Below are 20,624 nucleotides of genomic sequence, written 5' to 3' on the forward strand. Positions count from 1 at the left end.
ATGTAGCGCTAAAGGTAGAGATGTTGTGCTCTGTCTTGCGCCACCTAACCTCTTTGGCTTAAATGTACATACTGTCAGCTAGAAATTAAGGAGTTAATTTTGGTATGGGGTATCCCTTAAATCTCAAATTAACTGAGTGGTAAAAATTGGCCTCTTTAATGTGGGAAAACTGAAACCTATACTTCCTTTTCTGAGTTCTGTCCCAGAAAATTGAGTTAATCATAGTGCAGCAATCAATTGGACTACTAGAATGCACAGTATTGTGGCTTGCCAAAACTTCTGCTGGCTAAAAGTCAAAGGGCTTAGAATGCAGCCATTTGGCCCACAATGGAGAGCGCTAAAAAGGATCTTCGAAACATGGAGAACACTCCACTGGCTCCTGATGAAGAGATACATTTGAGAACTGTGTGCATCACATACAAAGTCTTAACACAACAAACCCTAGGCTGCCCTTTCTCTAGGTATGAAGGTCTTCTTGCACTGGTAAATGTGATCTTTCTACCTGGGACGGTCACTCCTTTGCAGCATAAACTACCTTGATTTGAAATTCTCTAGCTACAGGCATTATACTCTCCATCTCTCTAAAAGGCACCAAGAGACCCACTTGGTTTGAATTCGCTATAAGAGTACTGTCATTCTTCCAGTAAGGTGTTAGCATGGAAACACACTTCCGTGCAGCCATATGGTCCATCCGGCTGCAGGGAATTTCTCGGTGGATGAAATAAAACTACGCCATCCTTAGACAAACTAATGCAGTTTTGTAATTTTTTGTGAAAAACAACATTCCCAGAATTCACGCAACTAGGTTGAAACTTTGACCACCCCTAGAATTGATATTGAATATCGAGAATTTGGATTTAGTCATAGAGAGATCCTTAATGTGCAACCTAAACTGAAAATGTCTGAAATGCACTCTCAAGGAGAATTGAGAGTAACTAGGTGGAAAAATGCATCCTAAACAGGGATCTCTGTTAACCCCATGGTCACAATACAGACAACAAGTGGGTCCATTTAGACTTTCATCATTCAGAGGTCGTTACACTGAGTACTATTGACATGGGTATAATAATCGTCCATTATCAGACAGTAGTGCTAAAAGATCTCCACGGGGTCAAGGTGTGCTCCACTAATAAGACTGTTACGTTGTTTCTAGGTTATAGAAGTGACTGTCACAGACACGGAATGCCTTACCTCATCTCTATCGTGAACTTCGATGTATAGGGGAAGCGCAAAGCCCACCTGGGCCAGCTCGGGGATGACCACGCTGTAAACCGAGCTGTTGAATTCTGGGGCGTTGTCGTTGACGTCCATTACCAAGATGGTGAAAAATGTAGTCACTGTGGCGTTCGAGGGGGTGCGGTCATCATTCAGCTCTGTCGCCTGAAAGGAAGAGCAAATTATGAATTTAATGAACCTGATGGCATCAGGTGAACAACATCCAATGCACCTCTGATCCCAAATATGACTATACGGCTGTTGTACCCACTGCGAGATCCATATGTCGGGATTCGGTTGACAAATTTTAAAAATCTGAAGCGACAGATGAGAGTGAGCATAGGTAAGAATGAATTGTTTTCTATACCGCATATCCGGTGCCTGAAACTCAGCGTTTAGTTTTTTATGTGTCTTTAGTGGGTATGATGGATCACGCTGCAGCCAGACTGTCCAGGGTAGCCCCAGAGGGCTCAGCCCATGCCCATGCCAGATTTCCAGGATATTCACATAAGATAAGTTTGCGTGCAATCAATCAAAAAATAAACTATTTTAATAATCATTGCTAATCCTCAGAATATTCCCCTACTGAACCCACGTTGGACACTCCTCCTGTAAAGATATGTCGTGCGAAGTGTGCCACAAACGTAAATTACATTTTTCTTTCTAGATCTTTTGAGACTCGCATGGTGTAATAGAAGAAATTTCATGTTTGCATTTTTCACAAATCTGCAGTACTCCTCAACGCGGTTTCGAGAGCTTCATTGGCTAGTTCATATATGTCTGCAGCACATTATAAATGTATTTTTTCTATAATTCCGAAGAATAATTAAGCGTCTAATTATAGTTAGCACAATCCACCTGTCAGGGACATCATATCATGTGTAGCTAACTGAATACTACATTGGGGCGCTATACCAGGCACTAAAGCATTTCTGCCAAATCACAACCCTGCATTGCAGAGGGTATGGCCAGGAGTGGGTCTAAATGACATAGTTTACTTCAGCGTAATTTTTAAAAAATCACAGCAAGCTCATGCAAGGAACGTAACCCAGTATTTAGTGCTATTTTATTTGCCGAAAAGGCCCCCTTGCATCCAAAATGGACCCAAGGATGCATGTAGCGCTAAGAAAACAGTGCTAAATGCAACAAGACTCGAACAGGCCAGGAACAGACAGGAGCCATCCTTCTCACTAAGGCCCAGATTTAAGGGAAAATGACGGTGTCTGCTGCTGTGCCAAATTTGGCAGCGTCGTGCACTGTCATTTTCATCACGCAGTGATTCGGCATATTAAATAGAATACAGCGCACCCCTGTGTGCCCCCTGTGCCGGTGCTGAATTTGTTGCTGTGCACCAATGCAGCAACCTTTGCACCATTGTGCAAGGATGGCTGCGTTGAGGGGGAGATTGTTTTTGTGCAGGAAGAAATACCTTTCTGCACAAAAACAATCTTAAGTGGCGATTTGCTCTTTGTATGTGTACTGCAGAATGCAGCACACATAAAAAGAGCAAAAAACGAGGAGAAATGCTTTCATTTCTCCTTGTTGCGCCCTGTCAACATCACCCCTGGGTTGGAATAAGGTTTTGGCACTGCCTCAGGTTTCTGAAAACTCATAAATCTGGGGCAGTGTCAAAATGCAATGGGTGTTGCGGTGGCACGGCCACAGAAACACCCATTACACACCCCTTCCATGTAAAGTGCTGTGTGTGAAGGGGCCGTATTTACAAGGTGGCGCACCACCTTGTAAATACGGTGCAGTGCATAGTGCCATCGGAGTATCACTGAAAGTGACGCACCAGTGGCGCTAGGGGCTCTTAAATATACCCGTAAGTTTGTTGTTCCAGTGCTCTTGCAATTGGATTTTTGTGGCAAATTACCCCTAATTATGGGAATGGGCGTAATCGCTTAATTTTTGGTAATTTTGTGTCAAAAGCATAACACAAAATTTCAGATATTACTCCTATTACTCAAGTGTATGAAAATTTCAGCCTGACCTAGATATGGCCAGCTTTTTTGCTTTTACATAATCAATGTCAGGCCCACCAATAAAGATGCACGCAAATCAACAGCAAGTAATTAGAGCATGCAATAGTAGGTTATAATTAGGACAATCTAGGAGACCCCTCAATCAGATATGTCTGCTCTCGGAGTATACCGCAGGAAATAATATATAAAGAAATCATCAGACTAAGGGGCATATTTAAGAGCCCCTAGCGCCTCCTTGCACCACATTTGCATACTATTTTGGGATGCAAATGTGATCCAACAAGGCCAAAAAACGCAGCATCATATTTACAAGGTGGCGCAATTCTCGCATGGCACCACTTTGTAACCCTTTTCACCACATTCTGCCTGCGCCAGGCATAATGTATGCAAGGGGGGTGTTCTGGTGCTAGAGGGGCCGTAAATATGGCACAAAGGAATCTGTGAGATTCCTTTGCACCATTTTTATCGGCATTTTTTAACACCTGCTAAGTGAAGGGGTTAAAAAGAGGCTCCCATTGATTACAATGGGCCTCTGGATGCTTTGCTGGATTAGCGTCATTGTTTTTTAGGCTAATCCTGCAAGGCACCGGACTAGCATAAAAAATTATGACGCTAACCACCCTAACTACTGGCATGGTGAGCCGTATTCTTAATACGGCGCTACCATGGTGGCATTAGGAGAACGCAAAGGGGGGTGCAGGAAAAGTGGCGCTGCACTAGGTGCAGCACCACTTTTCATAAATCTGCCCCTAAATATCACAAAATGATAGCAATCCACATCAGAGATCACACTACACTTGGACTTTAGTACTGCTGCAAGATGATCCACTGGGGAACAGATTTACTCATTCCTGGCATTTCTGTTATATTTAATTTAAGGCCATTTGCATGGAGTCCACACACATCCAGGTCCTCACAAACCACAGCCCCTTAGACACATCAGATACACTGGTGCTCACTAGGATTTCACACTCCTCATGCACCATTCAATAATCTTATATCCACAGACACAGCACATATACTAACGCCCGAAGGCCCTTTCAGTCAACCATAAATCTCCATACACCCTTTACATAGGCTTTGAGGGGGCTATACAAGTGCTCAGACCGAGATTGTGAAAAGAGACAAAAACTGCAGAAGTCGAATCCCACCCCTTTCAGGCTTGTTCTGAATCTTATGGCAAAAGCTAACCTTCAAATCCCTTTCTTAAGTTTTGGCAGTGCTTAAATTGAACCGGTGGTTGCCGGTGGGGGGAGGACTGGCACTTATTTTTTTAGGGCGGCCACTTATTTTTCTTCATAAGGCAATTACTGAGAGACCTAAACACAAATGAGAAAGACGGAGGAAGACAAGACAGAAAAGCGTCACAAAGGGAGAAAGCAGAAAGCTGCAAGAGTCAGCTGTAGGGGCAGGGAGTGACAAAATAGATTAAAGAGGCCCAAGATTGCTTTAGAATTACGCTGCTCCAGTATTCTGTGCTGGCAAATTTAAATGCCACAGCCCTATGTTTCAAAGGAGAATTTTGAGCATCAGCACATTTTTATTTACAAACTAACCAGTGGGGTGAGGACACATAATTTATCTACTCAACCTGCCTCAGAGACATATCAATATGATAACCCAAATCTGCCCATCGCCCCCAAAAAGTGAGACACTCTTTACTATACCGGTGTTCTGAAAAACACGTGGCACCTTTATTAAGAATGAACTGACACGTGCTCAGTCTCTGAGAGAGATACTTACGGTGACGCTCCCATAAAATATTATAGCCACTTCCGAAATCTGGCAATAAGAAAACTTATCATGAGACCACTAATGTTATTGATAGTATGTCCCCGTGGTCCGTGTAAGACTGTCTCAACAAAACCAATAGGAACCAAGAAGTAACACAGCTCTCTAGCATCTTTAATAGATCCATTCAGCATCTTCCACTTACAGGTTCACTGCTCTCCTCTCTCACAGGGGACAAATTCTAGATGGCGCACCCGTTGTTAATGCTATCACCAGATGAAGAGCCCTTTTATGAGTAGACCTCTCATTATCAGATGATTTTATAGGGCCACTCCAAACCTGTGATGAGACCCTCCGAGAGTTCTGATGGAGTGCTTAAAAGCCACCTGCACAGGCATAACTGTTAAATCTACAGCAAATCACTTGGAATACTAAAAAACATGAATAGAATATTTAGGGTATTTCAGTCACTTGTAGTTATTGTGGGCTGCTTTCTGGCACATCTTGTTTATAAAGGGCCCTTCTCTGGTGGGTGTAGGAAAGTACCATCTTACCTGGCATGTTACCCCCATTTTTACTGTATATATGTTTGTTTTGCCTGTGTCACTGGGATCCTGCTAGCAGGACACCAGTGCTCATAAAGTGTGCCCTGTATGTGTTCCCTGTGTGGTGCCTAACTGTATCACTGAGGCTCGGCTAACCAGAACCTCAGTGTTTATGCTCTCTCTGCTTTTAAAATTGTCACTGCAGGCTAGTGACTAATTTTACCAATTCTGATTGGCACACTGGAACACCCTTATAATCCCTAGTATATGGTACCTAGGTACACAGGGTATTGTCACAACATGCAGGAATCCTGCAAAAACAGCAACAAATTAGCAAGAAAACTACCAGCAACATTGTAGTGCCTCATCCTGCCGGCTTCCTCGACTGTTTCCTGGTGGTGTATGCTCTGAGGGCTGTCTGCCTTCACCCTGCACTGGAAGCCAAGAATAAATCTCCAGTGGGTCGACGGAATCTTCCCCCTGCTAACGCAGGCACCAAACTTCTGCATCACCGGTCCTCTGGGTCCCCTCTCATCCTAACGAGCGTGGTCCCTGGAACACAGGAGCTGGGTCCAAGTGTCCCCGACAGTCCAGTGGCCCTTCTGTCCAAATTTGGTGGAGGTAAGTCCTTGCCTCCCCACGCCAGACAGTAATCCTGTGTACTGAGTGAACTGCAGCTGCTAGGGCTTCTGTGCACTTTTGCAAGACTTCCTTCATGCACAGCCTAGCCCAGGTCCTCAGCACTCCGTCCTGCATTGCCCACCTCGCTGAGTTGGACTCCGACTTCGTGGGCCTCCCTTTTGTTGTGCTGAGTTGACTGTCGTGCTCAGATCTTCTGAATGCCTGTTCAGGTGCTTCTGTCTGCTTTTGCATGGGCTCTCCGTGTTGCTGAGCGCCCCCTCTGTCTCCTCCTCCAAGGGGCGACCTCCTGGTCCTTCCTGGGCCCTGGCAGCACCCAAAACCTTCAACCGCAACTCTTGCAGCTAGCAAGGCTTGTTTGCAGCCTTTCTGCGTGGAAACAACTCTGCATCCTCCAGCATGCTGTGGGACACCTTCTGATCAAAGGAGAAGTTCCTGGCATCTTCTGTTGTTGCAGAATCTTTGGCTTCTTCCACCCAGACGCAGCCCTTTTGCACCTTCATCCGAGGTTTAGTGGGCTCCTGTCCCCCCCGGACACTTGCGTGACTCTTGGACTTGGTCCCCTTCCTTTACAGGTCCTCAGGTCCAAGAATCCATCTTCAGTGCTTTGCAGTCAGTTGTTGTCCTTGCAGAATCCCCTATCTCGACTTTACTGTCTTTCTGGGGTAGTAGGGTAACTATACTCCTACTTTTCATGGTCTTGAGGTGGGTTATCTTGGACACCCTTAGTGTTTTCTTACACTCCCAGCAACCCTCTACACACTACACTAGGCCTGGGGTCCATTCGTGGTTCGCATTCCACTTTTGGAGTATATGTTTTTTGTTGCCCCTAGGCCTATTTTTTCCTATTGTGTTCTACAGCGTTTGCACTACTTTTCTAACTGTTTACTTACATGATTTTGGCTGTGTGTGTATATTTTGTGTATATTACTTACCTCCTAAGGGAGTATATCCTCTGAGATACTTTTGGCATATTGTCACTAAAATAAAGTACCTTTATTTTTAGTAACTCTGAGTATTGTGTTTTCTTGTGATATAGTGCTAAGTGATATAAGTGGTATAGTAGGAGCTTTGCATGTCTCTGCTATAGCTACCTCTATCAGCCTAAGCTGCTAGAACTCCTCTAATCTACTAATAAGGGATAACTGGACCTGGCACAAGGTGTAAGTACCACAAGGTACCCACTATAAGCCAGGCCAGCCTCCTACAGTGGGTCACAGACTGCTTTAGTTATTTGTGTTGTGTTCGTTTGTGTGGAACAGCTTGGTACTCCTGGGTTCCCTAAAACTTTGGAAAACTATACCATGAGCCCTGTTGTTAGTGTGTCACATGTTCAACTGTCATGGGTGACACTGGAGCAACTCAAGCTAATGAAGGTGTTAGGACTTAATTATATCTCAAAGCCAAATTGTTTGTGTGCCCTAAACGAAGTTTAATGTAACAAATGTTTGTGCAGGGGAGCACACTTCCTAGATATATTCACCCTTAGTAGGAGTAGTTCACTTGCATGTGGGTAGGTCCTTCACTGCTCTTAACTGGTGAAGGAACTACAATGCATTTTGACACAACGATTTAGCATCTTCATTCTCAGCAGGCAGCTGGAGAGGATGTCTACACTTTACACTGACGAGACCTCCAGCAGGCAGTGGAAAGTGGCTGAGCCTTTAAAGAACCAGCCTTCAGAAAAAAAAGGGCAGTGTGCAGTTCTAGGTGCCCAGGGGCACCAGGCAGGGCAGCGCTGATCTTGTTCAAGTGAGGTTATTTGATGGAGTGAAGCTTGAGCTTCTGTTCTCACTCCCCACCAGTTGGTCCAGCAGCCCCACTGCGCATTGAATTCAAAGGAATGTAAAATAGGGGGTGTAAACCATTCAGACTCTGATAGGCTTCCTTCCTCGGTGGAGCTGCAGCTGTGTTTTCCAGTCTCTCTCAAGGAGAGACAGAAGGGGGAGAGAGTACAGGAAAGGACATTTCTACTTTGCTGCATTTATGCTTAGGTTACTATGACTGTGTAGCAAGGTGAGAGATACAGACAGTCACACAAACACACACACATCTCATACACTATGGGCGAGCGGTACAAAGCCCCCAGTCAGACACTTCTGCACATCTATGACCGAGCTACTAGTCCTCACCACTCTATTAGGATCTTTGAATCAAATCACCTAACTCCCAATTCCGAAATATCGTGTTAATGATTTACAGTATGTTTTATGATGTCTGCAAAATAATATGTCATTTGAATGGATAATGTATGGAGAAAAATGCTAATGAAATAAACATTATTTGAAACATCCTGGAAGATAGATTTTCCTCTGACGTAGCGTGATTTTTTTAGCCGTATTTGTCTGATGTAGATTAATGAAAATAGGCCTATTTTTCTTAATATAATTGTATTCTTATAAGCATATGGCATCGCCTGCGCATTTTTCCTTGGGCATTTTGGAGGAAAATAAAACAGAAAGGGAAATTTCAATGGAAAGGCAAGTAATGCAAATATATGCAAAAATGAAGCACAAGACATTTTTCATGTGATGTTTGCTTTTTTCTTTGTCGTTTTTGATTCCACTTCCTACGTTTTCCGGTTGTTTCTATTTGGCTTTTTTGTTTCCTTACGATTGTCCTTGTCTTTGTTCACATATGCTCTCTATCTCGGAATTATGGGCTTACTTAAACAGAATTGTTGATCATTTTGAGTTTGGTGGATGTGCGGTATGTACCAAAAAGCCTCAGATACTCCATCGACCAAACTCGTGGTTCCCTCTTCACAAGTAGGGAAAGGTGACCTTAGGGTATCTGACAGCTGAGTGCCACTAGCTTCTATGTTGGTACCCTCAGACATGGAGGCCAGTCAAATACTGAGCTGTTGTGTTACTGTGACTGTTCGCCAGCCTGTTTAGGGAGGGCAACAGTTACCCGATTTCCCAGCAACGGATCACCATCTGTGCTCGGTTGTCTTCGGTAAGGAAAGTATTAAATGACCCAAATTCCAGGGAGAGCAGTTCCTGCATTTCAGGGACGTTTATGTTTTTTTCATATAAAAAACAAACTTCTATTTAAGAGCCTCTGGCCAGTTCTTGAGTAGTGGTCACTGTATGTTGTCACTCTTTTTTTCTCAGTAACTTTCACATTTTCTCTCATTCATCACATTCACCCTCCCAAGGAGGTGTTAACTGGTGAGTTTATATGAGCGCTGAGCTGACTAACCTTTTCTTGCTGGCAAAGCCGACTAATTTGTTTTGGTGTAGCATGGACAGGCCTAAAGAAAATCACCCACTATGCCTATCACGAGGGGAAGAAATTAGATAGTTCCCCCAGTACCTTTGCTTCCACATTCCCCATCATCGGATTTGAAGACCCTACAAGACTACTAATCTCCTAAGAATAAGGACCAAAGGAAAACTACTGTAATGAAAAGGGCCAATTTAACTCCTGTGAGCGTAGGGTTTTCTATACAAATACAGCTGAACAGTAATTCTAGCAGTAATGTGAGACGTGAACCCAGAACCTAACTTAGTCTAAACAACATCATGATCAAGGTTGTCAATAGCTGAGCCACAAGCATTCCCCACCCACTCTTTATCCGCTAGAAACTTGAAAGGAAGTGAGTGAGGCCATGGTGACAGTAGTGGTAGATCAGGGGGCAGGGGAGAATGGGACTCCTATAATATTCATTTGTAAATCAGGTGCTAAAGACAAGTCATATAGTAACACAGTCATAGCTGGATAAAGTTCCCTCTTGTTGTGCTAGGTATTTTCCCACTGTCTGAAAAGAGCACAGAATTCAAGTCCTCTTGGACAAAAGTAAGGAGCAAGGGCATCCAGAGGCTGGTCTACTCTGCCACTCTCTCACCCTCCAGTAGGTCTGAGGATATTTCTGGTCCATCTTAATTGTTACACCAGCTTATTGTCCTGGTCTTCCAAATCCTTGAAGGCCTTTCGTTCCATGGCTGTAGGGCCTCAGTCCACCTGACAGATACCTCCAGTGCCCATCAAATTCAATATCAAATGGTATAGTATTTCCAAGACCCTCTACCAGAGTGTATGGATCTTAAGTTAAAAGGTCAAGTGTTAATGAGCACAATTAAATCAAGAAAGAATAAATCTATGTATTGAAGGAAAATATCTACATTTAGGCACTTATCAACACATTCCCTACATATTTGCCTAAAGTGAGAGGGCACTCTACAACCCACAGAAGTCAGACCAAACTCATACCCTTTGAAGTTCACCCAAAACTCTTTCCAAGCTTTCCGGCTATATCAAATTGATGGGTGCCCTGGGTCTTCCATGAAGAGCACTGCACCCTTGTACATAGTCACCTGCACTCAGACTAAATCTCCAGTGCTAAATTCAGGAACAACTAATACAATTCTTGGAGTTTAAACCTAAAAAGGTGCCATATTGAAAATAAACAACAGGAAAGTGGCTGAGCAATAGGGTGAATAAAGGAATATTACTATTGCAAAGTCCCCACTACGACAGGTCACAAACCCTGAGAGACGTATGGAAACAAAATACTGACTTGGTAGGATCACGTATGATCTTGTCAAATGACCTACTTAGAAAACTTGAGGCACAAATGTTCCAAAGCTCTCTTGGTGAAAGTGATGGGGTGTTGCTCCTTGGCTACCATCCAGTAAAACCGGTGCACATCTGGAAGGGCTTAGATATTTCAAAACATTGATTATTTACAGTTTCTAGAAGAATACTCATTCAGCACCCCAGCACAAGCCCTTCACTAAGCACAGCAGAAAGCCGTGAAGGATATTATGGTATATGTGGTCCACATATTCTCAGTAAACTACAGTTCATGAAACTTGGAGTGGAGGTTCCGCCTCTCACAGTCATTGTTTTTCGACCTGTCAATAATCTTTGCAGTCAAAGCATTGACTTATCAGTGTTTGGATAAAAAATGTTTTGATAACAACTTGAAGCACTATGACTGTGTGACACAAAGTACCATCAACCCTTTATTGCTTAATGAGTATTTCACTGAGAATAATGATGTGACGAGGACCACGTGTAACATACTGTCTGGGGAGGTTTACACCTGCGTTTAAGAACCTGTGCTTGTTTGATGTAGTCATGTATTGCTGGAACCTACAGAAACGTATAACTTCTTGACAATCTTTGTGCACCTTCTTTACTTCCAATAATGTTGACCTGGGTAATCATAAAGTGATAGGGGGCGACTCATACTTCATGAGATAAATATCTATGGCAGCATTCTGATGCACTCAGGGCTTGTCCGAGTGTGGATCTGACAGAGTGCAATATCGTGGTTTTAGCTGCTTGGGTTCAGGAAAGGTATATAAAACACGATTAACCTCGCAATGTATGCTTCAAGGAGACAGGTTGGTATTATTTTTTATTCTTTTTATTCTAATGCAAATTTGAAAAATGTAATTTTTATTAGATTACTAACATGTTAAAAAACTCAATAGGAATATTACTACTTTAAACCTTTACTACATACACTTTAAAACACCTCAGCGGAAGCGATGCTATGGCTTCAATCCAAAAGTGGAAGATCTCCAGATATGGTGAGCTATGCTCTGTGAATCCCACCAAAATGTTGCTCATAATACCACTTATGCTTTCTGTTTAAGTTGGCTATTTCTGCAGGGTCATCCTCTCAATCTCTGCTTTAAGACCTCTTGTTTTTGCTGGCTTCATTTTGCTAGCCTTAGGACTCTGCACACTTTACCGCTGCTAGCCAGTAGAAAAGTGTTTGTGCTATATCCTTAGAACATGCAAGATTAGCTTATACTCATTTGACATATTTAATTTACTTGTACATTCCTAGTAAAGTGGATCTATGTGTGCCCAGGGAATTAATTGTTACTAGTGTGCGTGCAGCACTGATTGTGTCACTCACTTAAGTAGCACTTTAAACATGTCTCAGGCCTGCCCTTGCAGCCAGTATCTGTGTAGTTTTAAACTGCCATTTCAACCTGCCAAAGTAAACCTTTTGACAGGCCCAAGCCTTCTTTTTAATACATTTACATCATCCCTAGGGTAGGCCCTGGACAGCCCACAGGGCAAGGTGCAATATATTTGAAAAGTAGGACACGTACTTTAAAGTTTTAAATGTCCTGGTAGTAAAAAACTCTTCAAATTTGTTTCACTACTACAAGGCCTACCTCTCCAAAAAAATAACATTGGAGTTACCCTATCACATTTTGTAAGTATAATTTCCAAATGGGGACAGGTATTCAGTATGTTTAGTATCTCTGGAATTGTAATAAAAAATCCCAATTTATGGTGAAGTCGGATTTTAAATTACAATTTTGAAAATGCTACTCTTAGAAAGTTGTCATTTTCTTGCCTTATAACATTACAAAAGAGGCCCAGCTAAAAAAACTACCACAGGATGGACGGGAAAAAGGATTTCCTGTTAGAAAATCCCTCACCCACCAGGGTTACTCCTTGGTGGCATGCTTCTTCATTGGGTTTTTTCCCTTCCGCTATGGAGCGGGGAGTGCTATGACCTACAGGATACGTGGGAGCACTGATGTAGTCTTGTCAATGTGTATCACAGGAGGGATAGGAGTAGTGGGGTCTTGGGTGAGTTAAAAATACCTGTTTCCTAGTAATTCCAATGATTTAATAGATCTCTTGGAGGTGGTATGATTAAAAAGGGGCTGCGGAAGTGGGGGACGTAATGTACCTGACTTCCTAGTCTACATGTTTCGGAGCCTTACCCATAGGATCCTCTTCAGGACCAAGGTGGACTCCCTGGTGCCACTCCTTGTTTGCCTACCTCTAATGAAAGCATAAATAATACATGCTCTGTGATATGGTGCAATTCACTTTACCAATGTGGTGTCATAAGATGATACCTATTGTTTATGGTGTCCGTCATTGATACCTGTGGAAATACAAGAGAGGCATAGTTATCATAGCCCCCATTTGTAATGGGCCGCTATATATGTTGCATGCATAACCTACTCAATTGTATTTGGATTCTCATATCATAGCTCCTATGGGAGGGGTGTGTGCTTGTAGTCACACTATACAGATTTGGCAAAGTTTCCGAATCGATTCATCTTACTGTATCTGTAGCGCCATGTAAACAATGTTCAAAGGGCACTTGCTTCCTTCAAGCGACACTCCCGCTCTGTACCTAATGCTCTCCTCTCGGGTTCTGAAACTTGAATTCTCACATGTGAGCGGAGTTTAAATGTGCAGCAGCTCTTGCATCTCCGTATGCTAAAGCGTGCAGCACTAGATTGCTAACTTCCCCAAGACTGCAGCCTCCAGTGGAACGAAGGGGGGTCTATGAGGACCCCAAAAGTAGGTATCCCTTGTGGGTGCCTGTAATTGCACAGAGGTTCATTGGGGCTTCATGGGCTTACAGAGGCAGAAATGGGGATTTTTATTTCTTGTGTTTAACGGAGGGTTCCTTGTTTCCTTACTGTGATGGTGACATATATGTGAGTGGCTAATATTTATTGTTGAGGGTTTGCTCTTTGTGACACTCTGGAATGTAAAGAAATGAGATGGACATAGGACCTTTTGTGCTGCCTAGGTGTACCATTCATTTCAGAAGATGTATATCCGACTAATGATTAATGACTAATGTGATGTTAATTCTTCATCAGCTGGCTCTAAGGTATGTTCTCGTTGAGGCCAAATTGGTATGAGCGTAATTCCTAAACCCATCATTGTTCTTTTTCGAACAGTGTAAACTCACAATTAATCTCTTTATGGTGTTCTAGAATATCCCACTGGTAATCCTCCACTGTGTGGACATTTTAGACGTAGCCCATCCACATCTCATGTTACTACGGTGTTCGCAGATGCGAGCCTTAACCTTGCGGGTGGTCATCCCCACATAATGTAGGCTGCGTGGGAAAGTGATCATGTACACTGCTCACTGAGTGTTACAATTGGAGAAGTCGCTAATGTCCCATGTTATGCTGTCATTAAAGGTGAAGGGCTACATACTCCTTGCAGTTAGTCTGGAGTAAGCCCAGGAAAGCAGAGCACCAGTGCACTTCAAAAGCATGCCTAATAAAGCTACTCCCCACTTTGAAGGCACAGCTGGTAATAAATACTGGAACTCAGACACCAACTCTTTGATACACTTTTGGACCTGTGGATACTCTGCCAGGAAGGATTACTGTTGTGCTAAAAGAACTGCCAGATTGCTGGACTGCTACTCTGAAGAGCTGCCACCCGTCTGTGCTGCTCTGCTGTCTGCTGCCCTCTTGACTGGGTGAGAAGGGCTGGACCTGCATCTCTTGAACCCAGGACCCAGAGTAACTCCAAGGGCTAGGGGACTGGCCTCCTGATCTGATGCCTCAGAGACATAACATGCTTCCAATAACCCTGCTCCTGGACTGTGCCATCTGTGAGTCTAACCTGTCACGTAGTGCTACCTCAATCCTCAATCCTTGGAAGTGGTTTTAAGGTGCTCTGCCAGCCTTTGTGTCTCCAGCAGAACCAGCGAGTGTCCTCTACTGTGCTGCACAACCCAGGGCAGAAAAGACGCATCTCCATTACTGCGTGGATTTGAGCCATCACAAAGACCTGCAGCCCGCAACACCTTCAGAACCACCACTGCATGACACATCCTAGGTGCAGGCCCTCACATCCCTCATCAACAGCAGTCTTGGTGATGAAGCCAGACTCCACATCGCAGCCTTGCAGCTTCTCTGAACTGATTAATTGCTCTGACTGTGCTCTGCATCCTTAACTTCAGGCTTCGCATTGCAAGCCCTGTCGACGGGATCCTTCCTAATGACGTTGGCTCCTGCATCACAGCCTCACCACATTTTGGAACTGATGCATTGCTTTGGCTTTACGATGCATCATTCACACGTTTCCCCTCAATGCTCTGCAAACCAGGATTTAAGGTACCTTGTTCAGCGGGCCTAACTGGGTCCCTGTAGCTGACGCAGGCTTCATTGCTGTCAGCCTGAACTTGTGACTTTGTTCCAGTCTGGCGCGACCAGATATCCATAGTTTACACTTTGTGCTTTTTGGCGCTATTTTCACTGAGATCATTCAAATTCCATATCCCCGGTTCTATTAATTAGATTCTTGTCATTTTGGCCTTGTTTTATTAATTAATGACAGTTCTATTTTCCTAACTCGGTGTGGGATTCTTTTTGTGTGGCGTTTTCACCTTATTACCGTTTGAAGTGTTATGCGGTTTCTAATTTGTTAATAGGACTGCATGTTGAGGTCAGCAGCACTGCAGATGGTGGGAGACTGAGTGCAACTCACACCATTAGTGGCTGACAGTCTAACTCCAGGCCAGCTCACAGTGCCTCACCCAAATCTATGAACCCACAGGGGTAGGTGGTGGTTATGGCAACCTGAACATGACACTCCGACTCCCCAGATAAGCAGTGGAAACAGACTGTACCCCTTTTGCTCAGTCACTCATGCATGCCAAGGTGAGACATAAGATGCAAATAAGTTTTCAATACATTTATTGAAATAATCACAATCTAGTATAAAAAAGCATGTGTTGAGATAGGCAGATGAAACAAAGCAAGGTAATCAACATTAGGATCAGGGTAAAGAGGTTAAACAACCCCACCATGATGTTTGTGGTTCTAGAAGTTCCAGAGATTCTAGGGATTCCTATCTAACCCTATGCCTATATCTAAGAGCAGATCAGTTGTAAATTTCTGCCTGGCCTGGTCTAGGGGTCAGCCCCCACCCCATTCCTGGAAAGAATATCAGGAATTGGCCTGTCGTATAGATGACAATCCTTTCAGGGGGCTGGAAGATCAGCATCAGCAAAACAGTATTTTCTGCAGTAAGCATCCCAGGGTGGTCATGATCAGATCGCCTCCTACCATCCTTGGATCAGTGTTTAGCTTATAGAATAACCCATGCACATTGGTACCACAGTTTTGATGTAATGCTGTGTCACAGAGATAGAAGCTGGCTCGAGGACTGGCAACACAGGTTAGCATTTCTTGTGCTGCATTTCACAGCCTTGGATAAAGAGTACTGATTATATGTAGTTCAATGGCTGATTAAATGAGCAGCATATTTCTCACCTTTCTAGAATAAAGCAAGTGATACAATGTGTAAAAGCCATCACTAAAAATCAGTCTTGCTAACATGAATAAAATGTGTATAAAAATGTGAATGAAACACAAACTGTAAAACTAAGTTAAAGCAGGGGTGCTCAATCTGGGTACTAAATGGGTTCTCACAACAGAAGTGTTGCACAAATACTTTACACATTGCCTCTGAAGTAAGCTTGACTGCTCTGTGTCAAGCTACCAGAGGGTTGAGTATAGGTTAATTTGCGATTGACTTGTGCCTGACCCTGACAATGATTGTGGTGTCTCATTGACTAGGGAGCACACATCCCATTCACACAGTGACCCAATTTCTCACAATGTCACAGTCAAACCCCAGATTATGGACCATCTTAACCAATCCAGGACACTGTCCTATCTCCACTTTCCAGAAGACAGGGACCAGAGATTTTTATTGTTACTCATCACAAGGATCTCATTTTGGTTCGAATTCAATTTGAATCAGTTATAACTCAGTCAAAGCTGCATCAACAGCAGGCAGATCTTAAACAAACCACCAGTGAGCTTCAGGATGGTCTAGTTGTCATGTAAAGGGAAAAGTAGTGAGCGTGAATGAGAGCAGCCAGAGGTAGATCATAAACATCTGCAAATAGGCAAATAAGTGTAGGTCTCTCTGATTCCCATAGGTGATGTATCGCTTGGCATCGAGTGGTAAGGGTAGGATTTAAATGAGATGAAGGTTAACCATGATCAGTTATGTATTGCAAATGAAGGTTAATCATGATCAGTAATGGCTCAGCCAAAGGGTAGACGCCAGGTCGCTGTGCCCAGCAGACCTTGGGGAAGGGAGCCTCATGAGAAAACTCAAACATTAAACAGATGCATCAAGCTGCTCCAGTGTGGCTATTACACATGTAAATAATGTTGCGATACATTAGGACACAATAACATTGTTTGTAATGGTGTTCGTAGCATTGTATTTAGAGTCATGAGCAGTACACTAAAGGGGATGGGGAATCCTGATTATGTTTCTCCCAGTAAGAAATAATTTAAGTGATTTTTGGGTTGGGGTCAAAATCATGGTGTTCTTTCTGGTGACGTTTTTCAATCATAATATTTAGTCGCGTTTTCAGTTTTTCTTAATCAATGTCAACTAACCCATTTTCTGACACAAAAACACATCAGGAGCCTGAATAGCCTTAGTTCCACCGATGTTTGTTGTGGATAGAAATTGGCAAATATTCAATTTCTGCACCTGAAGTTAGGAAAAGGTGGCAAACTTTACATCTGTCACTTTATGAAGTTTGGTGAGGTTGCCAATTTAGGCTGATTTTGCTTGTGGCGTAAAATGTTCACATAAAGCTCCTTTTTGCACGAAAGCATTTTATGGCCAAAAAGTTTTTTTTACAGTTTTTCTCAAGCAATTGTACTTTAATCAGAATGCTTCTAAATATATTTTGTGTTTTTCTAAATGTTATGTAATTTCACAATCCCTCGTGTATGATTACATAGTTGGCTAGACTACACTTCTTTTCAGTGAAGTATGATTGGATTGTACATATTTTTCCAACCGATTCTCCGTTTTGAAGGTAGAAGTAGCAACAACAATTTGGATCGTACTTCCATTCACTTGACGTGGGAAGATGAATGTTTCTATTCTTCCTTCACGCGATTTGCACCTCACTTTACAAAGCCTAGTATGGTATGTATAAATACACCGCAACACATTTTCCAGATATCACAGAGACACCATGCATTTCCACACCTGAAAGCCTATGCTAAGGTTATATGTCATCAATACCCTTATACAGCAAGACTAAACGTAGACGACGGTGATGAGAATACCGAAAAAAAAAAAAAAAAATTGTATGCTGCATTGAAAATGGAATTATTTGTTTTAGGATAAATCACTGAAGCGACGTTTTTACACATTACACGACTTCAACGACCCCATATAGCCAACTCTGACAAACATGCAGTCAGTATGTTTTCTGTGTTTACCTGGAAATCGAAGTCAGGACCTTGAGTACTTGAATGTAGACAACTACTAATGGCACACTACAGAAGCAGTTACATGGTGTGTCTCTCTCTTCCACACCTGACTTGTGTCTAGATTGTCATGTAACACTCCTTGACACATGCATTCAAGCAGACCCAATTGCCATCGGTGTGATTTCATTGCCTAATGTTTTCCTTTGGATTCTGTTTGCAAGAGTCAACTGTTCAAGAAGATTAGGAGGTTAGGTTAGGCTTTCTTACTGTGTCAAGGCTAAAAAAGGACAGCGTTTCTTGAGAAAAGGAGATGCTGATCCTTTCTGGGTGGTCATTTACATCTGCACTGATAATTCCATAGATTAGGAAACGTCTGAAAATAAGGCTTCCAAGTATTTTCTGGTCCAGAGCATTGCAGACATTTTCAGAAACTACACACCTCTCATCAGTTTCTGGGAGAGTCTATGGCATCCATGTCAGGCTTTTGCTGACCGAGAAGGCAATCATCAATGAACGGTGCAAACATTCCTTCTGGTAGATATTCACCAATTTCTGCAGCCATCTTTTAAACATAGCGTAAATAGCTGCTTGTAATGTTAACACCACCCAACCATTTCAGCAATATGAGCAGGCACTTAGATGTAGAGGGTAGGATGGAGACAGAAGATCGAGGAGCATGAACTACTTTAGAAACTGGAAAGCAAATGACAAACAAAGGGTTCATGATCATTATTCTGCATACATAGAAGTTTGCACTGAGCAGTAAAACAAATCTGGAATTCAAGAAGAAGCGGTGAGTTTTTGGAACTTGAAGAAGACATGGACAAGGAAAAGTTCAGGTATAAGGTTTAGGAGTGTAATTTCTTGCAGAGATGACAGGCCATGAACGAAAAATGCAACAAAAGGCCAATGCCTGACACAAAGTTTTCTTCCTACTAGAACATTATGGTTATGAGACATTGTTGCTAGTGCAAAACTAGTCAAACTATGTCAAATGTAGCATCGTCTGTAGAAGTCGGGTCGAGAGATCTTTCGTGTCTGAGCACTCATCAGGTAGTACTGCTGTCTTTCACACGCCCTGGCTTCTCATCACATGGATACATTTACAGAATGAATCCTCCGTTCTGATTGTTCAGGTAGAACAAGGTATAAAACGTTATTACCGTCTTGCAAGGAGCTGCAGAATACTATGAAGTAACCAGTGCTTAATTTGTGTTAAAATCATATGGCAGGTTTGCTACAGCTAATGCCACCTGCAGCGATGATGGGGACAAGCCATACGGACCAGAGTCCTATTTCAATATTTCTGGTGTTCTTTGGGTCAGAGAGTGCCAGAAACTCTGGCAGGCTTGCAAATTGCTTGAATTTACACTTGTTAATTCCCAGAGCCACTGTGGTCACATTTTCTTCATAAAACAGTTGCTGCTATTGTTGAAAAGTCATCATTCTTCATCGGTACATATTCCTGCTGACTCATAGACTCATTGGTACTCAGACGTGAGAGTGAGGGTGACAAGACCATGATCAGACTCCCGGATCAAGATGTGTACAGCATTGTAAAGCAGTCCAAGCAGGTATTCTGTGCACTACGCAAAGACGGCATGATCATTGGGGATTAACTGAATGGGACATGTCAGTAGTAAATAAATGTGTGATATGCACAATATTACTAGTTGTCCCTCACTACTGAAACTCTCGTGCCATATTTTCTTTAAAAAAAGTATATAAGGTGTAGTGGAACTTTAGAGGGATGGGTAATTGTTACTGCCATTCTCGGCTGGTATATAACTTAGCAGACAACTGCCAGGAAATTGCTGAAATGCAAACAGACCTGCAGAAGACAAATATGCTGTGAGTCAATCAAAAATGTACATCAAAATTAATGTGTTAGGACTGACTTGCAAATCCGACATTGCTTTGAGAATTCTAGCCATAAGCCTTCTAGAATCGACCCTGTAGTGGTACTCATCTTGAATTGCACCACAGTAGTTGCAGATGCACACCAGGAGCACTGGTGTAACCATACCTCCCACAGCCCCCATGTTACGATGGGACCAGAGCTCCAGGCCCCTTACCCCCGTCAGCACAGCACACAGTGCACGGGTGGCAGGCCCCTGGTCTGAGAGCACCTGACGGGGTCGGGGTCCCCTCCATGTACTTTACAGGGGTGCCCCTTCAAGTTTCGTTACTCCACTGATCAGGGGGCTTTCAAAGTAACTCTATCTGTCGTCTGTAATAGATGACAATTTCCTTTTGCTTTCTAGTCATGAAGAGAGTTTTCCTTAAAATTGCAGGAGCCAACCTGATGAGCAGTTTAAGACAATATAGGCATGCAGGCGAGCAGTACCATGGACCTAGCGACAATGACCAAAGTGAGTTCTGGCTGCTGTGAACTGAGTCTGAGAGTTTCCAATGCCACTTTTGCTGCCCCATGCCCAGGTTTCAACACGAAAACGATACAGATAGATGTTTCTCCAGCCTGCCATTTTCTAGTCCACCTTCTGTGT

The 20,624-nt window shown here is 43.1% G+C and overlaps 1 protein-coding gene across 1 annotated transcript in view; it reads right to left on the reverse strand.

The window, feature by feature from the left end:
* The window catches only part of LOC138301758 (cadherin-23-like), a 1,629,754-nt gene that overhangs the window by 772,034 nt on the left and 837,096 nt on the right, over positions 1 to 20,624 (reverse strand). Inside the window, exon 9 of the mRNA XM_069242267.1 lies at positions 1,192 to 1,380. Within this exon, the coding sequence (XP_069098368.1) occupies positions 1,192 to 1,380 (189 nt within the window). The remainder of the gene's footprint in view (positions 1 to 1,191; positions 1,381 to 20,624) is intronic.

Source organism: Pleurodeles waltl, chromosome 6 (genome assembly GCF_031143425.1).
Source record: "Pleurodeles waltl isolate 20211129_DDA chromosome 6, aPleWal1.hap1.20221129, whole genome shotgun sequence".
Taxonomy (NCBI): domain Eukaryota; kingdom Metazoa; phylum Chordata; class Amphibia; order Caudata; family Salamandridae; genus Pleurodeles; species Pleurodeles waltl.